Source organism: Dipodomys spectabilis, unplaced genomic scaffold (assembly GCF_019054845.1).
Source record: "Dipodomys spectabilis isolate Male_0828 unplaced genomic scaffold, ASM1905484v1 ptg000059l, whole genome shotgun sequence".
Classification (NCBI taxonomy): Eukaryota; Metazoa; Chordata; class Mammalia; order Rodentia; family Heteromyidae; genus Dipodomys; species Dipodomys spectabilis.
This window is the reverse complement of record NW_024870736.1, coordinates 3,172,509-3,193,473: the sequence shown is the minus strand read 5'-3', so window position 1 is coordinate 3,193,473 and position 20,965 is coordinate 3,172,509. Positions and strand designations below refer to the sequence as shown.

General features: G+C 34.6%; 1 protein-coding gene across 1 annotated transcript in view; it reads right to left on the bottom strand.

Moving 5' to 3' along the window:
• The window catches only part of Gmds (GDP-mannose 4,6-dehydratase), a 552,983-nt gene that overhangs the window by 430,661 nt on the left and 101,357 nt on the right, over positions 1 to 20,965 (bottom strand). The window contains exons 3-4 of the mRNA XM_042680355.1: positions 17,552 to 17,639; positions 14,659 to 14,768 (exon numbers count right to left, since the gene is read on the bottom strand). Of these exons, the coding sequence (XP_042536289.1) occupies positions 14,659 to 14,768; positions 17,552 to 17,639 (198 nt within the window). The remainder of the gene's footprint in view (positions 1 to 14,658; positions 14,769 to 17,551; positions 17,640 to 20,965) is intronic.

Genomic DNA, 20,965 nt, shown 5'->3' with positions numbered 1-20,965 from the left:
ACAGCAAGGAAAATAAAATAACCCTGAAAAGTAAATTATTAAATCATAGGACTTTATGATTGTTTTGCACATTAAAATGTTATTCTTATTCAGAGAATTTATTTCCATAAAAATTCAATTATACTAGTAGTGTCTGTAAGAATGCAATGAGCATGATTACACAAAATCCTATGTCCATTTCTATCTTCGGTGTTTCCATTAAATATTTATGAGCGTATGAGAAAGCATTATTAGGCCTTCCTTTATTAAAGTGATAATGTGTAAGTGTCAAAGTTTTACTAAAATGCTTTTATTGAAATCTGTGCTATAAAGATGAATTTTAATCAAATTGTTCATCTACAAATTCTTTCAGAATCTGATTGATTGGAAACATACAAAAAAATGAGAGAAGAGGAGAAGCGAAGAGGAATAGAAGAGGAGAAGAAGAAAGGAGAGGAGGAGAGGAGAGGAAAGAAGAGAGGAGAAGAGAAGAATGAAAATTCAGAGACACATGTAAGAGATAAAATACTAGCCTAATAGTTCCCACTTAGGTGACTTTTATCTGTTTTATGGATTAGTCTCTGGATCCTGTGTCAATTAAGATACGCCACAAAGATTCATCATCATATAAGATGCTTTAACTTGGCAACTAAAATTCTCAGTAAAAAATTGAGAGATGGGCCTGGAGAGAGTATGTCCTGAAGATATAAAATAATCTCCCAAGACCAGTAAGTCTATAGGAAATTATCCTCAAAGAATACAAATAAGGACAATATAGTTATGATTAAGGTATTCAGTACTAATACAGATGCATCCATTTAAAAAAAACAGGCAACTAACTTTGTGGCCTCAAATGAACTTTAGGATATTTGTATTATATTAATTTTTCCATTGATCATTAATGTTTTATGAAAAGTAATGGTCACATAAAAAATAAATTCTGTGATGTCTTTCATGTATCGATTTAAATATCTGCTATAATATTTACTTTAAAATGTAACCTAAAATAGAGTAAAATTAGCCCTAAGATGGAAAAACTAAGAATCATAAATTCAAATAATACAGTAGCATAATTCCAAACAATACAGTGTAATCTACTTTATTGATCAACTGGAATGTTATTTAAATACATTGCAGTCAACTTAAGAGAACTAAAATATGTTATTCCAGCCAAGTTGCTATGGGAATTTTTCAAATATCAAAATTTAAGTGATATTTAGTCATGCAAATCCATCATTAATTAAAAGCCATCACAAATTAAAACTGATTATAAGATGCCTATAAAATGCTGAAGTCTTTTACAACACATAAAGTCTATTTTTCTAGTTCAAAAATGCATCACAAATTATGTATAAAGTACATCCTCTTCAAAATCCATTTAAAGGATTATAACAAACTTAAATTTCTTATTACTCAACATTTATGTTATTTGTGCAAAATATTTATAAATTATCAAAAGAAAATTAATGTATGCATGCTAATCCTAAGAACATCAATGTTGCTTTTTTCTTTAAGTTTTAGAACAATGTTCTGTTAGTAAGCATACAAATTGCTTCTAATTTGGCTACATGGGATATGATTCGTTTGAAACCAAGCAGTTGGAGGAAGTGGTATTGCAATCTCATCCTTTTCATAAAACCTACCAATGAAAAGGTCAAATAAATAATCTGTATGGTACTATTCTACTACTAAGAAAAAGCACACATTCTACACCAAAGCTGTGCCGAGGCTAAAAGTGTAAAAGAAGTACCTAGTTACCCACAAAACATAATATTCTGGTTAAAAGTCATTTTCAAATAACAAATGTTAATGTAAGGTCAATTAACAAATACATATTAGATATTTTTGGGAAAATTCAAGCATCTTATATTTCAGGTTTTTAAAAATGTATGCTGATGAAATTTTTATCTTTTATGAATCTGTCAAATCAATTAAAAACTTACATCATTAAAAAATTTTCATGTTTAAAACTCAAAATTGTCTTAGTTCTTGTGTTCACATAGCCAAACGGGAAATATCAGAGTAACACAGACTTGTATGTGCATACAAATTAAAGTTAACACAACTAATGTTTTTAAAAATTCATATATATGTAGCTTTTCCTACTGGTATATGACAAGATATGATGCTTTAATTATTACTAAGTAACAAGCAATACTCAGAATACATTTTATGCTTCATTAAACCACCATTGAGGCCCATACAGTATACAGCGAATGATGCTGGAAACTACCTTCACCCTTGTAAACCACACTCCCTTCTAATCTTATTTGGATGAAGCAGCTAGAGGGTAAATGGTAACATACACTTAAGTAAGCCTTCGTATGAGAAATAAATTATATCAAGTATTATTTTTTGAACTCAGAAATGAAGGAAAGGGTTGTTAAGATAGCATATTTACTAAGAAAATAATTCTGTAAGAAATAAGTTGCTGTCACAAAAGACGCTTGCCAGGTATTTCCTTTAAGCATGTTATATATGCATCTATCTATAGAATCATGTTGTGATACAGAAATTAGTCTATGGTACTGAATCACATGAAAGGACAACAGAAAAATCTAAAGGTAGGAAAAATGTTTCCCTGAACAACATTACTATGATTTTAGTGGCATTTAGAAGCCCTAATATATTTGTAAGCATTAAGAGAGACTGGGGCATTCTGACTGACCCGGATACATTGCAAATTGCCTTTGTATAAATAACTTTCAGATTTAAGTCTCTAACAAATACTATTTCCTCTTTGATTCTACCAAATGCAATTCTAAAACTTGAAAATGACTTGATGTAGAAGAAGCCACAGAAAGGTCTTCAGAAGCAGACACATATTAAATATTAATTATAATGATTACTGTCGTCTTTGTAGTGATTAAATGTTATTATGTAGGAATGCTAATTAAGACATAAAGTGACTTGTTAATTGCAAATGCACTGTGAAGAAATATAGTTGTACTTCTGAATTTAATAGCAACTCCAGCCTGAGGACTAGGCCAAAACAGACTGTAGTTCTATTTTCTAAAATGCTGACATTTGAGCAAATGTTCCCATGGAATGTTTGCTTGATTCGTGGACTGACATTTCCTCTTTGTAACTTGCTTAACTAAAAAGGAGACAGGCAGACCAAACTCTACAGTACCCGCAGGCAGCAAGTCCATTACTTGCTGCTGAAACTTGTGTATGGTTTCTCTTTTACAACTTCTCTCTTCCCTACCGCCCCTCAGCCTTCACTATATCTTTGTTTTGACATGCACATTATCTTAACTGATTTCAATCATCTTATAGGCATGGATGACATACCTTAAAAGATTAAGGTTTCCCACCTTGGACTTGTCCAGAATTCAGTATACTATAGCTTCCCATAGCCTTCTTCATTCTCCTTCCTATACCATGTGTTAACAATAGTAGCTTTCTTTCTTATTTTAGGTTTAACTATAGCTGAACTGATGGAAGTCAAGTTTGTATTGTCACTCATCTTTCATTCTAACTACAGGGTTGACCTTCCTTGTCTGTAACACTTTGCTGCCATCTATGTGTATGAACGAGCACAACATCTTCTATAAATGAAAATGCCAGTCATTTGGAAAGGGGAAAAGAAGCTAGCTTCAGGAACAATTTGCTTCTCACAACAAAGTGCAGGAGTTTGTTGAGAATTTCTATTATGTCCACTGCGAAGCAACTTTACAAAACTAAAAATCTACTGAAGGTACATTACTTAACATTTAATTAAATTAATTTAATCAGGGTATCAAGTTTGATGTAGTTACACTGAAGAAGAAAAGGTAAAACAAAAAGTCATCTAAAGTAACTTAAAATAATTTTAATAAATTACTTTTTTGCCAAATTGAATTCTATCTTGTCAAGAGATAGGATTAAATGACTACTTAACCAAAATACTTCTGTATTAGTTATTATCAAGCAAATAAATAAACTACTCACAGCATTTAAACAAATAATATCTAACTATTGTGATGTAGTAACTGGGTAACCACTATCAAACATTAAAACATTTCTTTTCTAGGGAAGATGAAGAAATCTATCAGAGCACAGCAGAGAACCTCTCAGCTAGACTCTGAATTGTCCTAATAAATTTCAGTGCCAAAAGTATACACATGTACACATGCACGTACACGTGTACACCACACACACACACACACAAACACACACTCTGTGAGAAATATGGAATGGTAGCACAGACAAAACTATCCTCTATACCGATTAATCCACAGAAAAAGATAGAGAGGAGTTCTTTCCAGTCAAAACTATTGGTATGCGTTAACAGTCCCATAAACTATCCTTTAAAGGTTAAAGTTTTATTTTGTCAATATTACTGATTTCTAAAAAGCTGAGTAGGGATGGAAGCAGAGAGAAGACTAAGAAAAAAGCTGACCTTGATACATCAGAGAAAATAAGGACTTCAACAGTATTTTGTTTTGTTTTTAGTCAGTGGTGGGGCCTGAACTCTGGGTCTGGGTGTTGTCCCTCAGCTCTCCAACTCAAGTTAGAGCCCTACCACTTGAGCCACAGGGCCACTTCCAGTTTTCTGCTGGTTATTTGGAGATGAGTCTCACGGACTTTCCTGCCCAGGCTGGCTTTGAACCCCAACCCTCAGATTTCAGCCTCCTGAGTAGCTAGGATTACAGGCGTGAGCCACAGGTGCTAGCTGACTTCAAATGTTTTTAAGTTAAAATAAAAATTTAGCTAACAATATGAGTTCAAACCACACCTATCTGCATAATTAGTCGAGACTATTATCTCTGTAAACATTTAATCATCAAGACTGTAACAAGTATGCATCACTTAAAATATAACATTTTCTAAAGAACTTCAAGTCATTTTAACATGCCAAACCACTACTTCATACAGTTTCTTGAAAATAAAGCAAAATCAGACTCATTGCATACTTTTTAAATTAACATCTCTAAACTATACTGTCATACATTGCGTGACATTCCTAAAAAAACAACAAGTCTGGTACCAGTGTCTCATACCCATAACCCTAGCTATTCCGGAAGCTAAGACCTGATGATTTGTTTAGGGACATACAAATCCAAGAGACTCTTATTTCCAATTAACCAGAAAAACACTGAAAATGAAAGTGTGGCTCAAATGGTAGAGCTGACAGCTGTGGTGGGGAGAAGGGGGAGGGGCTGGGAAGGTGGCTCAGTGGTAGAGTGCTTGCCTTGCATGCATGAGGCCCTGGGTTCGATTACTCATCACCACATAAGCAAAAAGAAAAAAAAAGCCAAAGTGGCGCTGTGGCTCAAGTGGTAGAGCGCTAGCCTTGAGCTGAAGAGCTGAGGGACAGCACCCAGGCCCAGAGTTCGGGCCCCACGACCTGACTCCCTCCCAAAAAGAGAGAGAGAGCCCCACTTAGCCCCCCCCACACACACACCACATGCACACACAAATCCTATGTACATTTTTCAAAAATGGGAATCTAATACATTAAAACAATTTTATTACAATTTTTTTCTTGCTGGCATTGATAAGGTAAGTTAATGATATATAGTATAAATTATTAGAGAAATTATGATGCCTTTAATGACTTTAAATTAAGAAAGATTTCATTTTATTTTATTTTAACTTTTTTATCTTTATTTTTTTGGTCCGTCATGGGACTTGAACTCTGGGCTTGGGCACTGTCCCTGGGCTCTTCAGCTCAAGGCGAGCGCTCTACCGCTTGAACCACAGAGCCACTTCCGTTTTTTATTTTTCTAGTGGTTTATTAGAGATAAGAAAGAGTCTCACGTCTTTCCTGCCCGGGCTGGCTTTGAACCGTGATCCTCAGATCTCAGCCTCCTGAGTAGCTAGGATTACAGGCATGTGTCACAGGTGCCTGGCTCATTTTATTTTATTATTCCAAGTTTAAGAATCTAAATTTAAGAAAGGAAATCTTATAAACTCTACCTATACTAAAAGAATAAACTTGGAATCACATTTAACCAAGCTTTATTAGGTCATTTTTTTAAAAAAGTTAAACTTAATTCCTTATTTGTACACAACTTCAAGAAGTAGGCAGATATATCTGCCTACTTATACACAATTATTTGTCTATACTTTAATTTAGACAAACTACATATTCTCATTTAATTAGCAATCCTAAAACCATTTCTATTCATTATTAAAAGTTTTACTCACAATACATTTACTACTTGCTCACCATTTTTATTAATAAATATATTTAGGATATGATATAAAGGTAAACTTGCAGATTTAGCCATTTGTATTAATTTTAGTTTAATGTGTAAAAAGAACTGTTACTATATTAAAATACTACTACTTAGGATTTACTTAGTAAACAAGCCACTACTGTAAATACATTAATTGTACAAAATCAAACAAACATACCTTTGTGTGGTCCACTAATCCCAAAGTTCCAAACATTATAACTGTTATCAAAATTACAATACTACATAGATCTAATAAAACAGAACAATCTGAACAGGAAGAGAAAAACTCTCCCATATAAATTCTTAATGGATTATAAAGAACTTTTTTAAGTGGCTTTAGATTTGAATTCAACTGCTCAAATCTCAAGCTTCTAAGAAGAATTTGAGCCAGATGACACACAGGGACTCACTAGCAATATACACTCTCACCTTACAAATATGACATAAAGGTGTCAAATTTGCTCCACAGAACTTACTAGCCATATTTATATTAGCAATTTGTGTACTATAAACACAAATATTAAAATATAAAATGAAAAGGATCACATATTTCAATTTTGCTCTCTAATAACCTGTGATTACAACTATGTACGTTAAATATCATAAGGCTCTGCCAGTAGATGAGGGGACAAAAGAACTGATCAGAAAAAAATCTGGCTTGTAGCAAAAAGCAAACTCACAACTTTACTTAATTAAATCACATAAGATTACAAACACCCAATGTTGTTCCATTCACTACCACTCAATTCCCCCATAGAAGCTAAGATTTCCAGAACCAGACATTACAGTATACATGGATATTGATATTAGGTGTAAGTGCAAACCCATCATACAAATTCTCATGTTTCCAAGTTTGCTGTTTACCAAAGTAAAGCTTTCTGCTCAATGCTTCTTTATCATTTGAATAATTTGATATTTGATGTTGCCCTGAGCATATCAGAGAATTATACCTGATAATATGATGATTTCCTCAAAGGCTTGATATCATCGTGTACCTTGCATTGTTGTATTTGGGGAACTTCCTAGCTATGTAAATACTACTTATCTGGTATTAATTACAAAAATTCCCTCTAGTAAGAAAAAAATGTTTTTATTAACTCAAACCTATTGTTCACTGTAAATGATGGAAATGACAAGAGAGGTAAAATTTCTCTCATAGTTCAATGACACCTTCCCTCCCACCACCCTTATTCTTGGTCTTCTCAGGTTAGTAGCACAGACTAATTAGCATCATCCCTTGGTTTCAGACTAGAAAGAACATAGCTGTCCATCAACTGGCAACCTCAGAAAGACATTTGTAAAACAAAGACTTGAACTGGGCCAATGCCAAGAGTTTTGCCACCTCAGAATTCTATCACTCATGTAATAAAAAAAGAGCCTCAAACATCATTTCCCCTCTTTAGAATATGTCACACAAGCTAATGGTAGGAAATACTGACATTAGAGCAAGGGAAACAGTCTGGCCTGACATTTCAAACAGCAGCTGAGACAAATAGCAGGCTTCATCCAAAGCAGAAGCATCCATGATGGACACATTAACCATGTATCCTTAATCCCTCCACTTTTCTGGACAACCTGCATCTGTTAGCCTAAACTGTACAAAGAGCTCTTGGTGGAGGTGTGAGAAGTATCCAGTTGGTATTTCCTTTTCTCCTTTTTAACTATATTTATTGTTGGCTACTCCCTCAAGATTGGAGTGCCACCATTTCCAGGAACATTACTGCTACAAATAAAATGGTCAAGAAGGCCTTGTCTTGATGTTGTTCAAGAAAATGAGATAAGTAGTACTTAGAGAAAGACTATTACACTCAAGTGCAAACACAAAAGCCCATAGACAAAAATCACATTGTAACATAAGTGATTCACTGCATCGATAAGAAAATGAGCCTTGGAAAGGCTGTTTCCTGCCCAAGTGCATGATGACACCAGCGCATGATGCTATCAGAATCTAAAACAAAAGAAAACTCCAAGTCTCTGTTGTTTGTTGGAGTGTAAAGAAGGGATGATTGAAGTGCAGGAAGTTTCACGGTATGTTACAGGAATTCTAATGTGCACCCCTATTTGACAGCCCTTGCGTGAACTTGAGAATTCACATGAGAATAAATCATCTTTTGCCCCATAGTATTGTAGTCTATCCCTATTTCAGATGCAGGACAAGAAGTCTTCCCCACCACATCCTACCTAGAGCTCAGTAGAAGGAAGTCACCAGAGAGGAGAGGTAGATGGCCAGATTCACAAATGCTGTTATGATGAACCCTACCATGCAAATATATGGGCCACGAGGCCAAGACCTGATCCAAGCTAAAGATTTTCCTTTTAATAGCAATAGTGTGTTCTCTACCATCTGTTTGATTTTCCTGTCTATTCACACCTCCTTTCCAAGCTCCTCAAGATCCAAAATAAATGAATGAATGATTAAGAACACAAAAGAACAATCCCTCTCTAATGTTGCTCTGTTTTTAATAAGCCATCTCCCACCTTTGCTATAATTGCACAGTAAAGGGCCACTGTTATTGCAGCATTGTTTTGTTCCATAATTGGGTCAGCCAGGAACTAAACCAGATGTTCAGCCACAGACACTTGCCTTTCCCCAACATAATGCAATTCTCCCAATGCATTTAGTCACTTTCCCTCCTCTCAATTAGGGAATCCAAGAAGTTCAAATTTGGACAATAGCTATCAAGCTATAAATTTCAACTAAGAACCTCCAGGAAAAAGCCATTGGAATGTCAGTTCTTTAGCTTAGGTAATTAAATTGCTTTGGCACTTTTCCAGGACCGACTAATTTAATTCCCACGTCTGTTTTCAGTCCCAACTCCGTTCCCTGTACTGGCTTTTCTGCTCACCTCCCTATGATTCTAACTTGGTGCCTGATCACTACTATACCAGCCCCTTGGCTTGTATCAATCTGCTTTGTGACCAGTTTCCTGAGCCTGAGGTCTCCTCAAGGAGAACTATATAGGCTTTATACAGGCTTGTTTCTTTTTAAGCAACTATGTTCAGAATCTGCTAGCTGGTACCACATACATGTGTGAAGAAATTTCAGTTCCCATTCTCCTACTCTGAGGCACTCAGGCTTCCTTGCTGTCATAAAATTAAATTAAATTAGATTAAACAAGTAATAGAGAATTGAAAGGGAAAGTAATGAAGAGAGAAGTAAACTTACTCATACTGAATAAGACAAAGTTAAAGAAAGACACAATGGTCTTTAACACAGACAAGGGATTTAAAAACACTTTTCACAACTAATTGCGACTTTCTATCTCCAATAAATACATAAGGGAAAGAAATGAATATAAGAAGAAATTTATCTATGTGGTGAAAGACAGTAATTACTGAGAACTATTTCTATCAGAATTGCTTCTGGTAGAAAGAATCATTTTCTTTATTGATTTTTTTTTGTAAATTACACAATATGAAGATCTGTGTTCTAACCTTGGATCTGGCAATAATAACAAATGTAATGGCAAAATATGACTTTGAGTAGATGATTTGTAGAAATGAAAATCATAATAAATTATTAAGTAATGTTAAATTATTATTTCCTTACATGTCTAATATTCCATAACTGCCTGGTTCTCATACCTTTGAATAGATGCAAGGCAATTCCAGTATGACATTGTGAGATGAATATTATTTATGGATATGTTCACTGTGGAAAGATCTCAGCCAAAATTCTGAATGTAAGAATGACTTCAGATTATCAAAAAAGCTAAGAGAAATAGGACAAAGGCAAAGCTGTAACAATAGTGAATGTTGATTGGATCAGAAACACTATTTACAAAGGAAAATAAAAATAATAACCGCAAAAGAAGCAAGTTCCTAAAACATCTTCTCTATCAAAATGGGCAGGACTACAATTAGTCATTTATTCCTACTTAGATGATGTCATCATACTAGGTTTAACTGCTTTTAATAACTAGAACTTTTCAGTGATCTCTCACTTTCTCCCACATAAGACCAAATCAGCCTCTCAATGACTTATTCAGTGAGTCATAATTTTTCTGTTTATATTCAGAAAAATGTCTTCAGTCAGTATTTCCCAGACTGCTATGGGTTCATTCCAAGAACCAATTTTTTCTTCATGGGTTTCCTACAGGAAACCAGACCAACTTCCTATTATTTTATTTTCCTTGCTTTTAGCATACCATAGCCCACATCAAATTAACTGGGAGAGTGATATAAGACTTTTACACCACCCAAAGAGAAGCCAACATAAACAACGCCCAATCTAAAAGTCACAGATTCAAAATTAAATATAAAATGCAGTGTTTGAAGCGTCTTCCAAAAAGAACCAAACAATACTTATTTTTATTATTCTCATTACAAGCATCCTACCATAAGAATTTTTCTAATTAAAAATATTGTTTATGAACACAGTTAATCCTACAAAGGTGATTAATACAAAGAAGTTCATTGTAATAAATGTTTTTTTCCATCTTAATTTCTGAATAAGCTAATAGAGAAAAAACAACTAAAACTCCCAACACTGACTAGGGGCAGAACAGCATATCCCAACTGCCTGGTAGAGACACAGAGTGAGTACCGGGACCATTATCCCAATGCCCTCCCACATGGAAATTGCCCATAAAAAGAATCAACTTGTCTTTTGATCACAGCAAGAACAAAAGTATGCAAAATATGATTTAAAATGACATGCTAATTGTGGCTATATTCGTCTTTCCATTCTAAATGAAGGCATTGTTTTAGATTTTTGGAGCTTATGTTGTCATTAACCAATAACAGAACTACTTCATATCAAATACGGAAGTTAATACATTAAAAGAAGGAAGTCTAAAATTCATACATTAAAAGAAGATAGTCTACAAAAATGCACTCAAGGCAAATACTCTACATGGATAAACCAAAAACCCTGAAACAGAACAATGGTTCTCTACATGTGGGCCCCAGGCTAGGGTCAGCATGTACCATTCTAGAGATGGAAATTTTCATATCTACCTTGGACCTAAAATTTGAAATATTCTTGGGAAAGGCCTAACAACCTAGAGAAGATGGTGATCTGAGCTTCACTTATCATATTCTCTCTCATCCTTCCAGCAGGAAATTCTAGAAAATAATGTACTCACTCTACATGATACTCACTATACCATAACTTATAAACCTCCTGTGTTCTGGCTTTTTCTGTGCCATTACTAATACCTTTTTTAAAGTTTTATGTTAGACAGAGGATGTAGCTCAATGGTACAGCATATAGCTGAAAAGCAGGTAATCTTGGGTTCTACTCCCAATAATACAAGAGAAAAAAATAGAGGTAAAAGCCACTACTCTATTGCCAGTGACTATGCTCAATCCTCTCTGCTTTAGACTCATCACCTCCTGCTTGATATGGCCTAAGTTCTCAACTTCAAGACAAAATTCCACCTACTTTCTTCACCCTCATTTCTGCCATCAACCCAACTCTTCCTCCTGGTACTCTCTAAATATAGGTTCATTCTGTAGTCTCTCCACTTTGCATGGGTGAGTACTTCTCTTAAGCATCAAACATATTTTAACAACCTCATGACTTGCTCTAAGTGTTCTTCAAATACTTACATAAAAACATATTGTATATTTCCATCAATTATTTGATACCTTGAGCGTGGAGCTTTCCCCCCTCCCTGGTGACCACAGCTAGTGGGCAGAGAAGTTAAGCCCCACCAGACATTTGGTTATATCTACTTGCTCCTTTCTCTAATGCTGTCCTCATTCCAATGTCTTCCTCAGTGGCACCTCTAGATTATGACCTCTAAGACATAAGTGTGAATATATTTCTTCCCTGTTCAAAACTCAAAGACTTCCCAGACATAGTCTAGCTCTCTATCTAGACCATTTTCACATTTCCTCTTCAATATATTTTTTTGCTCAGTTAATCGTACAAACGCCTATCATATTGCCCATGAATTTCTTCACCTCTAATTCTTGGCTTTATGTTACTATCTCTATTTCAACTGTTTTCCACTATAGCTATACATTCCTTCCATAGGTTTCAAGACTAGAGCCATGCATCATAGCACCCTGACATCATCCATCATTCCTTAGATGGATACTCCCTCCCGCCTCACTATACTCTAAAGACTTAAAGACTCTGTGCCAGCTTTGGGCACTTGCCACCAACACTCGTATTAAAGTTGAAACCCTCTTCAGCAGAAGTAGACTTCATATATCTCCCAACCTTCCACTATACCATGCGTGGTACAAGTACTTTGAATGAGCTATGCACTGAACAAGTATATGTGAAAGGATTAAACAACCTTACAAACCAAAATGCTTCATAAAGCACCGTTCCTTTAGGAAAAGGAGAAAAAAAACTACAAGAACATAAAATTTCACACACGTAATAATTTAGAAGTATTTCTATAAATCAATATTCCTCATACAATGGTATCAAACACCAGTGTGTTCACTGACTAAAGAAAATATAACATGCTTTTAACTTTTTAAAGAAAAGACAGAGAAGGGATTATATAAGTGAAAATTTATAGAAATTTCCTCATCTTCTCACCATGCTCATTTATAGCTTCTAGAAGTAGCAAACTACCTACAATTTAAAAGGAAACTTCATGCCAGGCACTGGTAGCTCCTCCCTGTAATTCTTGCTACTCAGAAGGCTGAGATCTGAAGACCACAATTCAAAGCCATTCCAGGCAGGAAAGTCTGTGGGAATTTTATCTCCAATTAGCCACTAAAAAGTCAGAAGTGGAGCTATGGTTCAAGTGGTAAAGTGCTATAGCCTTGGGTAAAAAAAACTTGGGGACAGAGCCCAGGCCCTAAGTTCAAGCCCCAGCACCACCACAGACACACACCAAAAAAGGGAACCTCTTAATGGCAGGGAAACTGAATAACAAAGTACTCATTCCAAATTATTATGTTTTGTCTGAAAGATATTGTCATGGCTGATCAATAAGGCCAAAACACAGCCAGTAAATCATAATGGAGAAGACAGGCTGACTGCTTCAATTATAGAAAATGAAGCCATCATTCCTGAAATGGCAGAGTTGTTACTTCTTCATAGGGAAGAGAAGAGATAAACTTTCAAACAGAAGAAGCATGACACGCTGGGCGCCAGTGGCTCACGTCTGTAATCCTAGCTACTCAGGAGATCGGAGGAAAGCAGTTCAAAGCCAACTTGGGCAGGAAAGTCCATGAGACTCTTATCTCCAAAAAACCACCAGAAAACTGGAAGTGGCACTGTGCTCAGTGGTAGAGCGCTCATCTTGAGCTGAAGAGCTGAGGGACAGTGCCCAGGCCCAGAGTTCAAGCCCCATGACCACCACCAACAACAACAGTAACAAAAAAAAACATGACGCCCTTTCAAAATGGAAGAACACACTGAAAATCAGTCAACAAAACAGCTCCACTCAAACCTAAAAAGTGATGCTTTCCAAATTTTAAACCTAGATATAAGACAGAATTACCATAGATTAAGAAAGTGAAAGGGGCTAGGTGTACAGCTTTAATATAGTGTGTGTTTAGCATGTGTGAGATCCTGGTTTCAACCCTCAGAACGAAAAAAGGTGGAAGAGGGGATTGTTTTTCCTAGACATTCTTCAAGGTTAACACTTTAGAGAAAAACATACTATAAGGACTAACACTCACTTTTTGAATTTACTGTTGTAAGACTGAGTTTATTGCAATACTTCATTAGATTAAGCTCATAATTTCTTCCTTAAAGGAGCAAAGGTATACATCTTTTACATTGTTCACACAAAACTGGAAAAACATCACTTTACATATGCCTTGAAATAAAACTGTGTAATTATTCACTAAGCCATAAAAACTGTTAAGATTTTTCTGGACTGGTTTGGTTTCTGCTTTTTTAACTTAGGAGTTATTTGCTTTTATTTCTAAGTCCCACACCTTCCTGAGTGAAAAAAAAAAAAAATCTAAATAAAATCTAGATGATTTCTGGTTTCAGATTTCATTCACCCAAGAACAATATAATACAGCCACCAAGATATGAGTCAAGCAGATGCTTAAGTCTGGGAAGGGCTTCTTGGGTATACTGTGATTTGTTCCAGAAAGAATGAGTAAGGAAGAAAGTCCCAATACCTGAGAATCTGAGCACAGAGAAGTCATACTGAGGAAGAAGAGGCTAAAAGCTTTCTTCCATTAATCTTTACTATTCAAAACAAAAAGTTAGTTCAGCTAATTTTAACATCCATTAGGGCAGAAAAAAATATTCTCTCAGTCTGTCATATAGCCACCACAAAACTTAATGTTAAAGGTTTTATTGAGTTACATCTTCTAGCATTTTATAAGAATACCTTATTCACAATGATGGAAAATGGCAGCAAAACCATCTGACAAGCTCAAGGAATAAGCCAAAATAAACAAAAGCTCCAATAGTAAGATTTATTATGCTACTGAATTTCAGAGACGACACCTGAAAAAAACTATCAGATTTTATTAAAATGTATTAATCAAATTAATATTGAAGATTAAACTTGAAGTCTAGGATCACTGGTATTGCAAAAAGACAGCTAGAGAACTCATAACAATGAAAACAGCTTACTTTGACATGGCTCTGGGCGCCCAGATTGTAGATCTCTGTAGGTTTTACATCATTGATGATCTTCACAAGACAGGTACTGTCAGTAAGATCACCATAGTGCAACTTCATGTCTTCAGGATTTAAAAACAGGACAATAAATAAAAATTGAGAGATTCAGCTTTTGAAACATGTATTGTAAAGGCAAGAAAACCAAATGCCAAACTGAACTTTTGCCAGGAACAGTAGCTTTGGTTACCAGCACTCAAAAAGTTGAGGCAAAAGATTATATATTTAATATGTTATATATTCAATATGTATATATATTTTCTATATTATACTATATATATGTTGCCCATGTACCAGTGGTTTTGTTATTGTATTGAGAAGCAACAGACACAAATCAAACACTGAACATTACAAAAACACAGCCAGAGAATTCATGACAATGACAACAGCTTATGCTGACATGGCTCTGGGTCTACAGGAAAAATTATATATGCAATCTATGTTTTAAAGGCTTTCTAGTACAAACTCATATAGATCATAATATGACAGGTGCTATACAAATAATATTATATCTTAAGGCTCCAAGTGGTTGGAAGTTATTACATAAGATTTAAACAAATAAAAATCTTGAAATAATGTATAACTTCTAAAGAAATCTATAATATACAGCTAATAGAAACTACAGCTTTAAATTTGATACTTCTTATTTAGATACTTTTTTTTAGTCCTTGAGTTTGATCTCAGGGCCTCATATCTGCCACTTGCACCACACTCTTAGCTATTTTTGTTTTCGCTATTTTTCTGGTATAATCTCCAGGTTTTACCTAGGGCTGGTTTCAGACCTTCATCTTTGTGTAGCTGGGATAACAGACACCACAATGCCAAGCTTGTTGGTTGAGATAGGATCTCACTTTTTATTTGGCTGGCCTTCCCCACTTCCCCAGTAGCTTGAAAGATATTTTAATCTAGCAATTTTTAGTGCTTATAAGAATCAATCCTGAAGCTATTTTATGATATTCTTAAGGTAGTAAGACAAGACAATTTGCCTGTAAAGCTCTAAATCTGGCTGATCCTTACACAGACGTAATTAGTTTAAAGAATTCGCGTCACATACAGTGATGATTTGCTAACTTGATAGTCATTATTTTTATATATTGATTTATATCTAGATCCAGTGGTAGTATTATTCTTTACTATGCACAAAAATAAGAAAATCTCTAATCCAAAAACTCAAAATCTGAAGCACTCAGTTGGGTGCTTGCTGGTGACTCACGTGTATTATTCTAATTACTTGGAAAGCTAAGAATGAGAGAATAACTGCACTAGTCCAGTATAGGGAGAAAAGTACAAGAGACTATATCTTCACAGAAAGGAAGCTGGATATGATAGTGACCACCTGTGATTTCAACTATAATGGGAAGCCCAGGCATGAAACAAGCCCCTGTTCAAACAACTAACCACAGGGCTGGAAGTATGGCTCAGTGATATTATAACAGCCTAGCAATCAGGAAGTCCTGAGTTCAAACCCTTAGTATTACAAAAAAAAAAAAAAGAGAAAAATTTAAGTTGAAGTACTCAAAATTCAAAGATTTTAAAGTACTAACATGATGCCACAAGTGGAAAATTCCATACTATGAAACTGTTCTGTATACAGCACCAATGGCTCATTCCTATAATCCTAATTACTTAGTAGGCTGAGGAGCTGAGGAATGTAGTTCCACACCAGCCTAGGGCAGGAAAGTCCATGATACTCTTATCTCCAATTCACTATCAAAAAAAAAAAGATGTAAATGGAGCTGAGGCTAGCCTTTAGCAAAAAGAAGCTTAGGGACAGTGCCCAGGCCTTGAGTTCAATCCCCAACACCAGCACATATACACACTCACAAAATACATCCAGGTTATGTGCATGTTATATGTAAAACAAATGCATTTAAATAAATATTTAGATGTGTGTATATATATATACAATATACATATATATGCAAATATTCTAAAAGCTGAAATAATTCAAAAATCAAAAAAAACTGTTCCAATCATTTTAGATAAGTGATACTCAGCCTTTACTAATTTTCAAGAAAAATACACTTAATGACTAAAATATTACAGAAGGAAGTCTTTTCTATAAATAATTAGACCATCTTCCTGGAAATTTACCACTAATATAATAACCCAAATATCAGGGGCTTGGGAATGATAAAAAAAAAATTACTTGTGAATTACAAGCTGTCTGTGTCATATTGTTAGCTAAAAACTGGCTAAGTAATTTAAGCTGAACTTGGAGCTAAAGATCCTATGACCTAGTCCCAGCTCTGCCATCTTGTCAAAATCACAGTCTCTCTCCATCTCCTAATACGCAAAATGGCCTCCCTATCAACTTCAGAAGTTGATTGATAAATAAATATGTGTGTGTATATATATATATATATAATCAAATAAGAAAATACTGTGTTTGCATTGTATAAACTACACAGCTTTAAACAAGCAAATTTATAATAAAAATAATAAGATCTTCAAATCCAGACAGATGTGTACAGCAGATCATTATAAGGTCATCAGACTCAGATCAGTCTTCACAAATTATTTCTAAAATTAATTAAATGTCCAAAGACTGATTAATTGGAGTAAAACAAGTCAAATATAAAAAAAGGAAGAGTATTCTTATAAAATTGAACCATTCCTACATAAGGAGACAAGGACACCAAAGCTGTCTTTTCTTGGTCTCTGAACCATTTATCCAATATTCTTCCAACAGGCAAACCAAGAAGACTGTCCTAGGATAGCAAACAATAGGTGTGTAGGACATACCTGATTATAAGAGAAAAACTGTAACTAAATGGACTTTGAGAAAAATGACATTTGAAAACATTTTATCTGAAGATAGATATTTTAGAAAAAGAAAATTACTTACTTCCTTCAATATGAGCCTGGGGATTCTTATAGAGATGTTCAATTCGACCTGTATTGAATGAACTGGATCGCCGAACAATTCCATGGACCTGAGTTTTTAAGTGTGGAAAAAGTTATATAAATTTATAAATATGCAATGAGAGTAAGCAACTCAGAAGCTCTTTTTCTAAGGTATGGTTCTATGAAAAATATAAATATTACTTATAAATATTATGCATAAATAGTTAAGATACTGTTCCTTGGCCTACTTTTCCCCATTCATTGTTTGACAGCTACCAGCACCTACCTTTCTCCAGTGTTTTCTCTGCTAATCTTAACTGAAGTAATTAGATAATTACATGACTTCATACTTGTAGATACTCAAATGTCTCCTTTTCCAAACATCCACACTTGTAGCCTAACTGATGACAAATATATCTTCTCAATTTGAAACTGAAGACAGACCATCTAAGGAAACATCTGGAAAACTTGCTTGTGGCTTATTTAACACAGAGCAAGAGGCTTCCACATCTTTCTAGTGTTTTAGGAGAGTCGTGTGTTGCATCTTACATAGATTTCTAGGGCTACAGATACATTTGGATATTTGCTATTACACAGCTGTGTGAAAAAATCAGAAAATTAAACTGCTTAGGTTACAAACTACTAGATTTAAGGTATAAAAAACTAAGATGAAAATAAGTTAAAATTTTTTCTTGACATTATAGTAATCAATGTGAGGGGATAACATCTCTTGAACAAGAATGCAAATCTGACACTGAAGAAAAACTATTTGTATCTAATACATAAGAGAAATTATTACAGATCTGGTTCTACTTCCTTCAAGATTACTTTCTTTGTGCTGCCAGTGCTAATACCAGTTTATGTCACCAGCTGCCCAAGTTCCAGTTCCACTGGTGGCAGTTTTAATCTTTGATTTATTTTATGTGTTCTTTCCAACGTTGGATAGCTTCATTTGCAGCTGAATATACTCCTATATTTTAATTCAATCATTTTCTATCTCAAACCAAATTAATCCATGACATGACTCAAAGATTCCAAATGCAAAGAGGAAATTATAAGCACATAAGTCTTTCTTCAAATGGAAAGAAATGTCATCATTTTACATAGCATTCACGAGAAACTAACTTCTGTAAAGGATGCAACATACCCACAACTAATGTCTGTTGGTTGGTTGCTTTAGCCAATAAAAAAGCATTCACTAACACTATTTTCTCAAAGAATGAACCCAAGAAAAGTTGATAAATGTTGGTTGACATTTTAGGAGGCAAACATTATAATCTAGGAAACATTAAATTGAGATTTGCTATGCATAGACATTTCTTAATTTAGAAGTGTAGAAAACGAAACTAATATTGAATTTAGTATTTATTCTATTTCACATTCTCTGGTTTTTTTTAAGTTGTTACTCAATCATAAAGTTGAAAAACAGTACAAATTTGTAATTTTTTAATAAAAAACTATTTTACATATATTCTTATACTCAAGAAACTTGGTATTTACTGCCAAACTTATTTCTGAAATACATATTTCTCCAATGTGTTTTACTGTATTCAAGAGAGGAATTTCTATTTTATCAACAATCCAAAAGAGAAAGAAAATAAAAATATAGACACACAGACGTCAATAAAAATATGAAGTCATCTTGATGATTCCACGTGAAAAGTAGACAACTATACAAAAATCACATCAAATCAGTAACTCAGGACCTTAATGTCACACTTACAATGAAAAGCATTAAGCACCAGAGTTTTTGTATTGTTTTGTTTTGTTTCCTTTTCCCTAATGAAACAAACAGGTTTTAAATTCTCCCTCACTCTTAATTTTTGGTAAAAAAAAGACCTGCCAAATGATTAGTCCATGGCAGCAAGTATTATTCTAAGAACTAGTGAAAGCTAAGTCTGTCTGCTTCTGAAACACATGAAATACAAACTTTAAGACAAGCCAAATGTGTGCAAACTGTGTAATCTAGTTAAAAATTTGAAATTAGCAGCTTTTTCTTTATAGAAAGGATGCAGGTAGGGTCTTTTTGTTTGTTTTTATACAGATTTTGGGAGAAAAGAGAGGTAAGGGTTAGAAAATCAGACTGAAAAGATAAATGAGTTAAATAACTATGTAGGGGCTGGGAAGGTAGCTCAGTGGTAGAAAAGCTTGCCTTGCATGCATGAGGCCCTGGGTTCGATTACTCAGCACCACATAAACAAAAAGAAAAAAGCCGGAAGTGGTGCTGTGGCTCAAGTGGTAGAGTGCTAGCCTTGAGCTGAAGAGCTGAGGGACAGCGCCCAGGCCCAGAATTCAGGCCCCACGACCGGACCCAAAAAAACAACAACAAAAAAAAAACAAAACTATGTAAACATAAGCAGAATGCTTATTAAATTACAGTAGTTCAAACACGAAATACAATTTTAAAAAACTGAGGTCTTAAAATAAATGGAAAGCCAGGCACCAGTGGCTCATGCCTGAAATCCTAGTTAAATGGGAGGCTGAGATCTGAGGATTGTGGTTCAAACCAACCTGGGCTGGAAAGTCACTCTGTGAGACTCTTATCTCCAATTAACTACCAGAAAACCAGAAATGGTGCTGTGGTTCAAAGTGGTAGAATGCCAGCCTTAAGCAAAAGAGCCCAGGGACAGGGCCTAGGCCCTGAGTTCAAGCCCTACAACCAATAACAACAAAAATTAAAAAAAAGGAAGAGGTTGTTTTTATAAATTTCATGTCCCAGCAAACTAGGTGATGAAGAGGGAAATTTTAGGTTCTCTAAGTGTCAGAACAAAGTTGATCTTATTTCCAACACTACAGTCAAATTACATACTATAAAAGGTGTTTTATTATTTATTTTCTATGATTAAAATGGCAAATGCCTACCTTTGGATTTCAAATTCTTTATTGTCTAAATTTTCTTAACATAGGATATCTCCTAGACAGGGTTAATGCCACTCACTTTTCAGAAAGTATACATTACCTAGTTAGTGTCAACAGCTAACATTTATCAGCCTTCAACTATCCTTTGTCTTTTATATATAAAATCCCCTACTCTTCACAACAATTATACTACTATTCCTCCCATTCTTCAGCTGAGTACAGTACTTGGGATCAGACAGTCAACAATAAGTGGTAGTGTTAAATGATAATTTTGCTCACCCCTCCTGGTACTGGGAACATTTTCTAAATGAAACCGATTTAAAAAAAAAAAAAAAAGCACTCAACTTTCTGGGGTAACCAAAAATCCATGGATTCTACAGATCAAGAAAAGAAATACAGTAACTCCATAGATTAACATCTCCCAGAGATTACAGCTGTACAATTCTTGTATCCCATTTCTTTACTAATTTTTATATTCCACCTTAGAGCAGGTGAATATGGAATTGTTTGGAAGGGATACTCACAATATATGTACCTATTATTTATTTTAAATTCT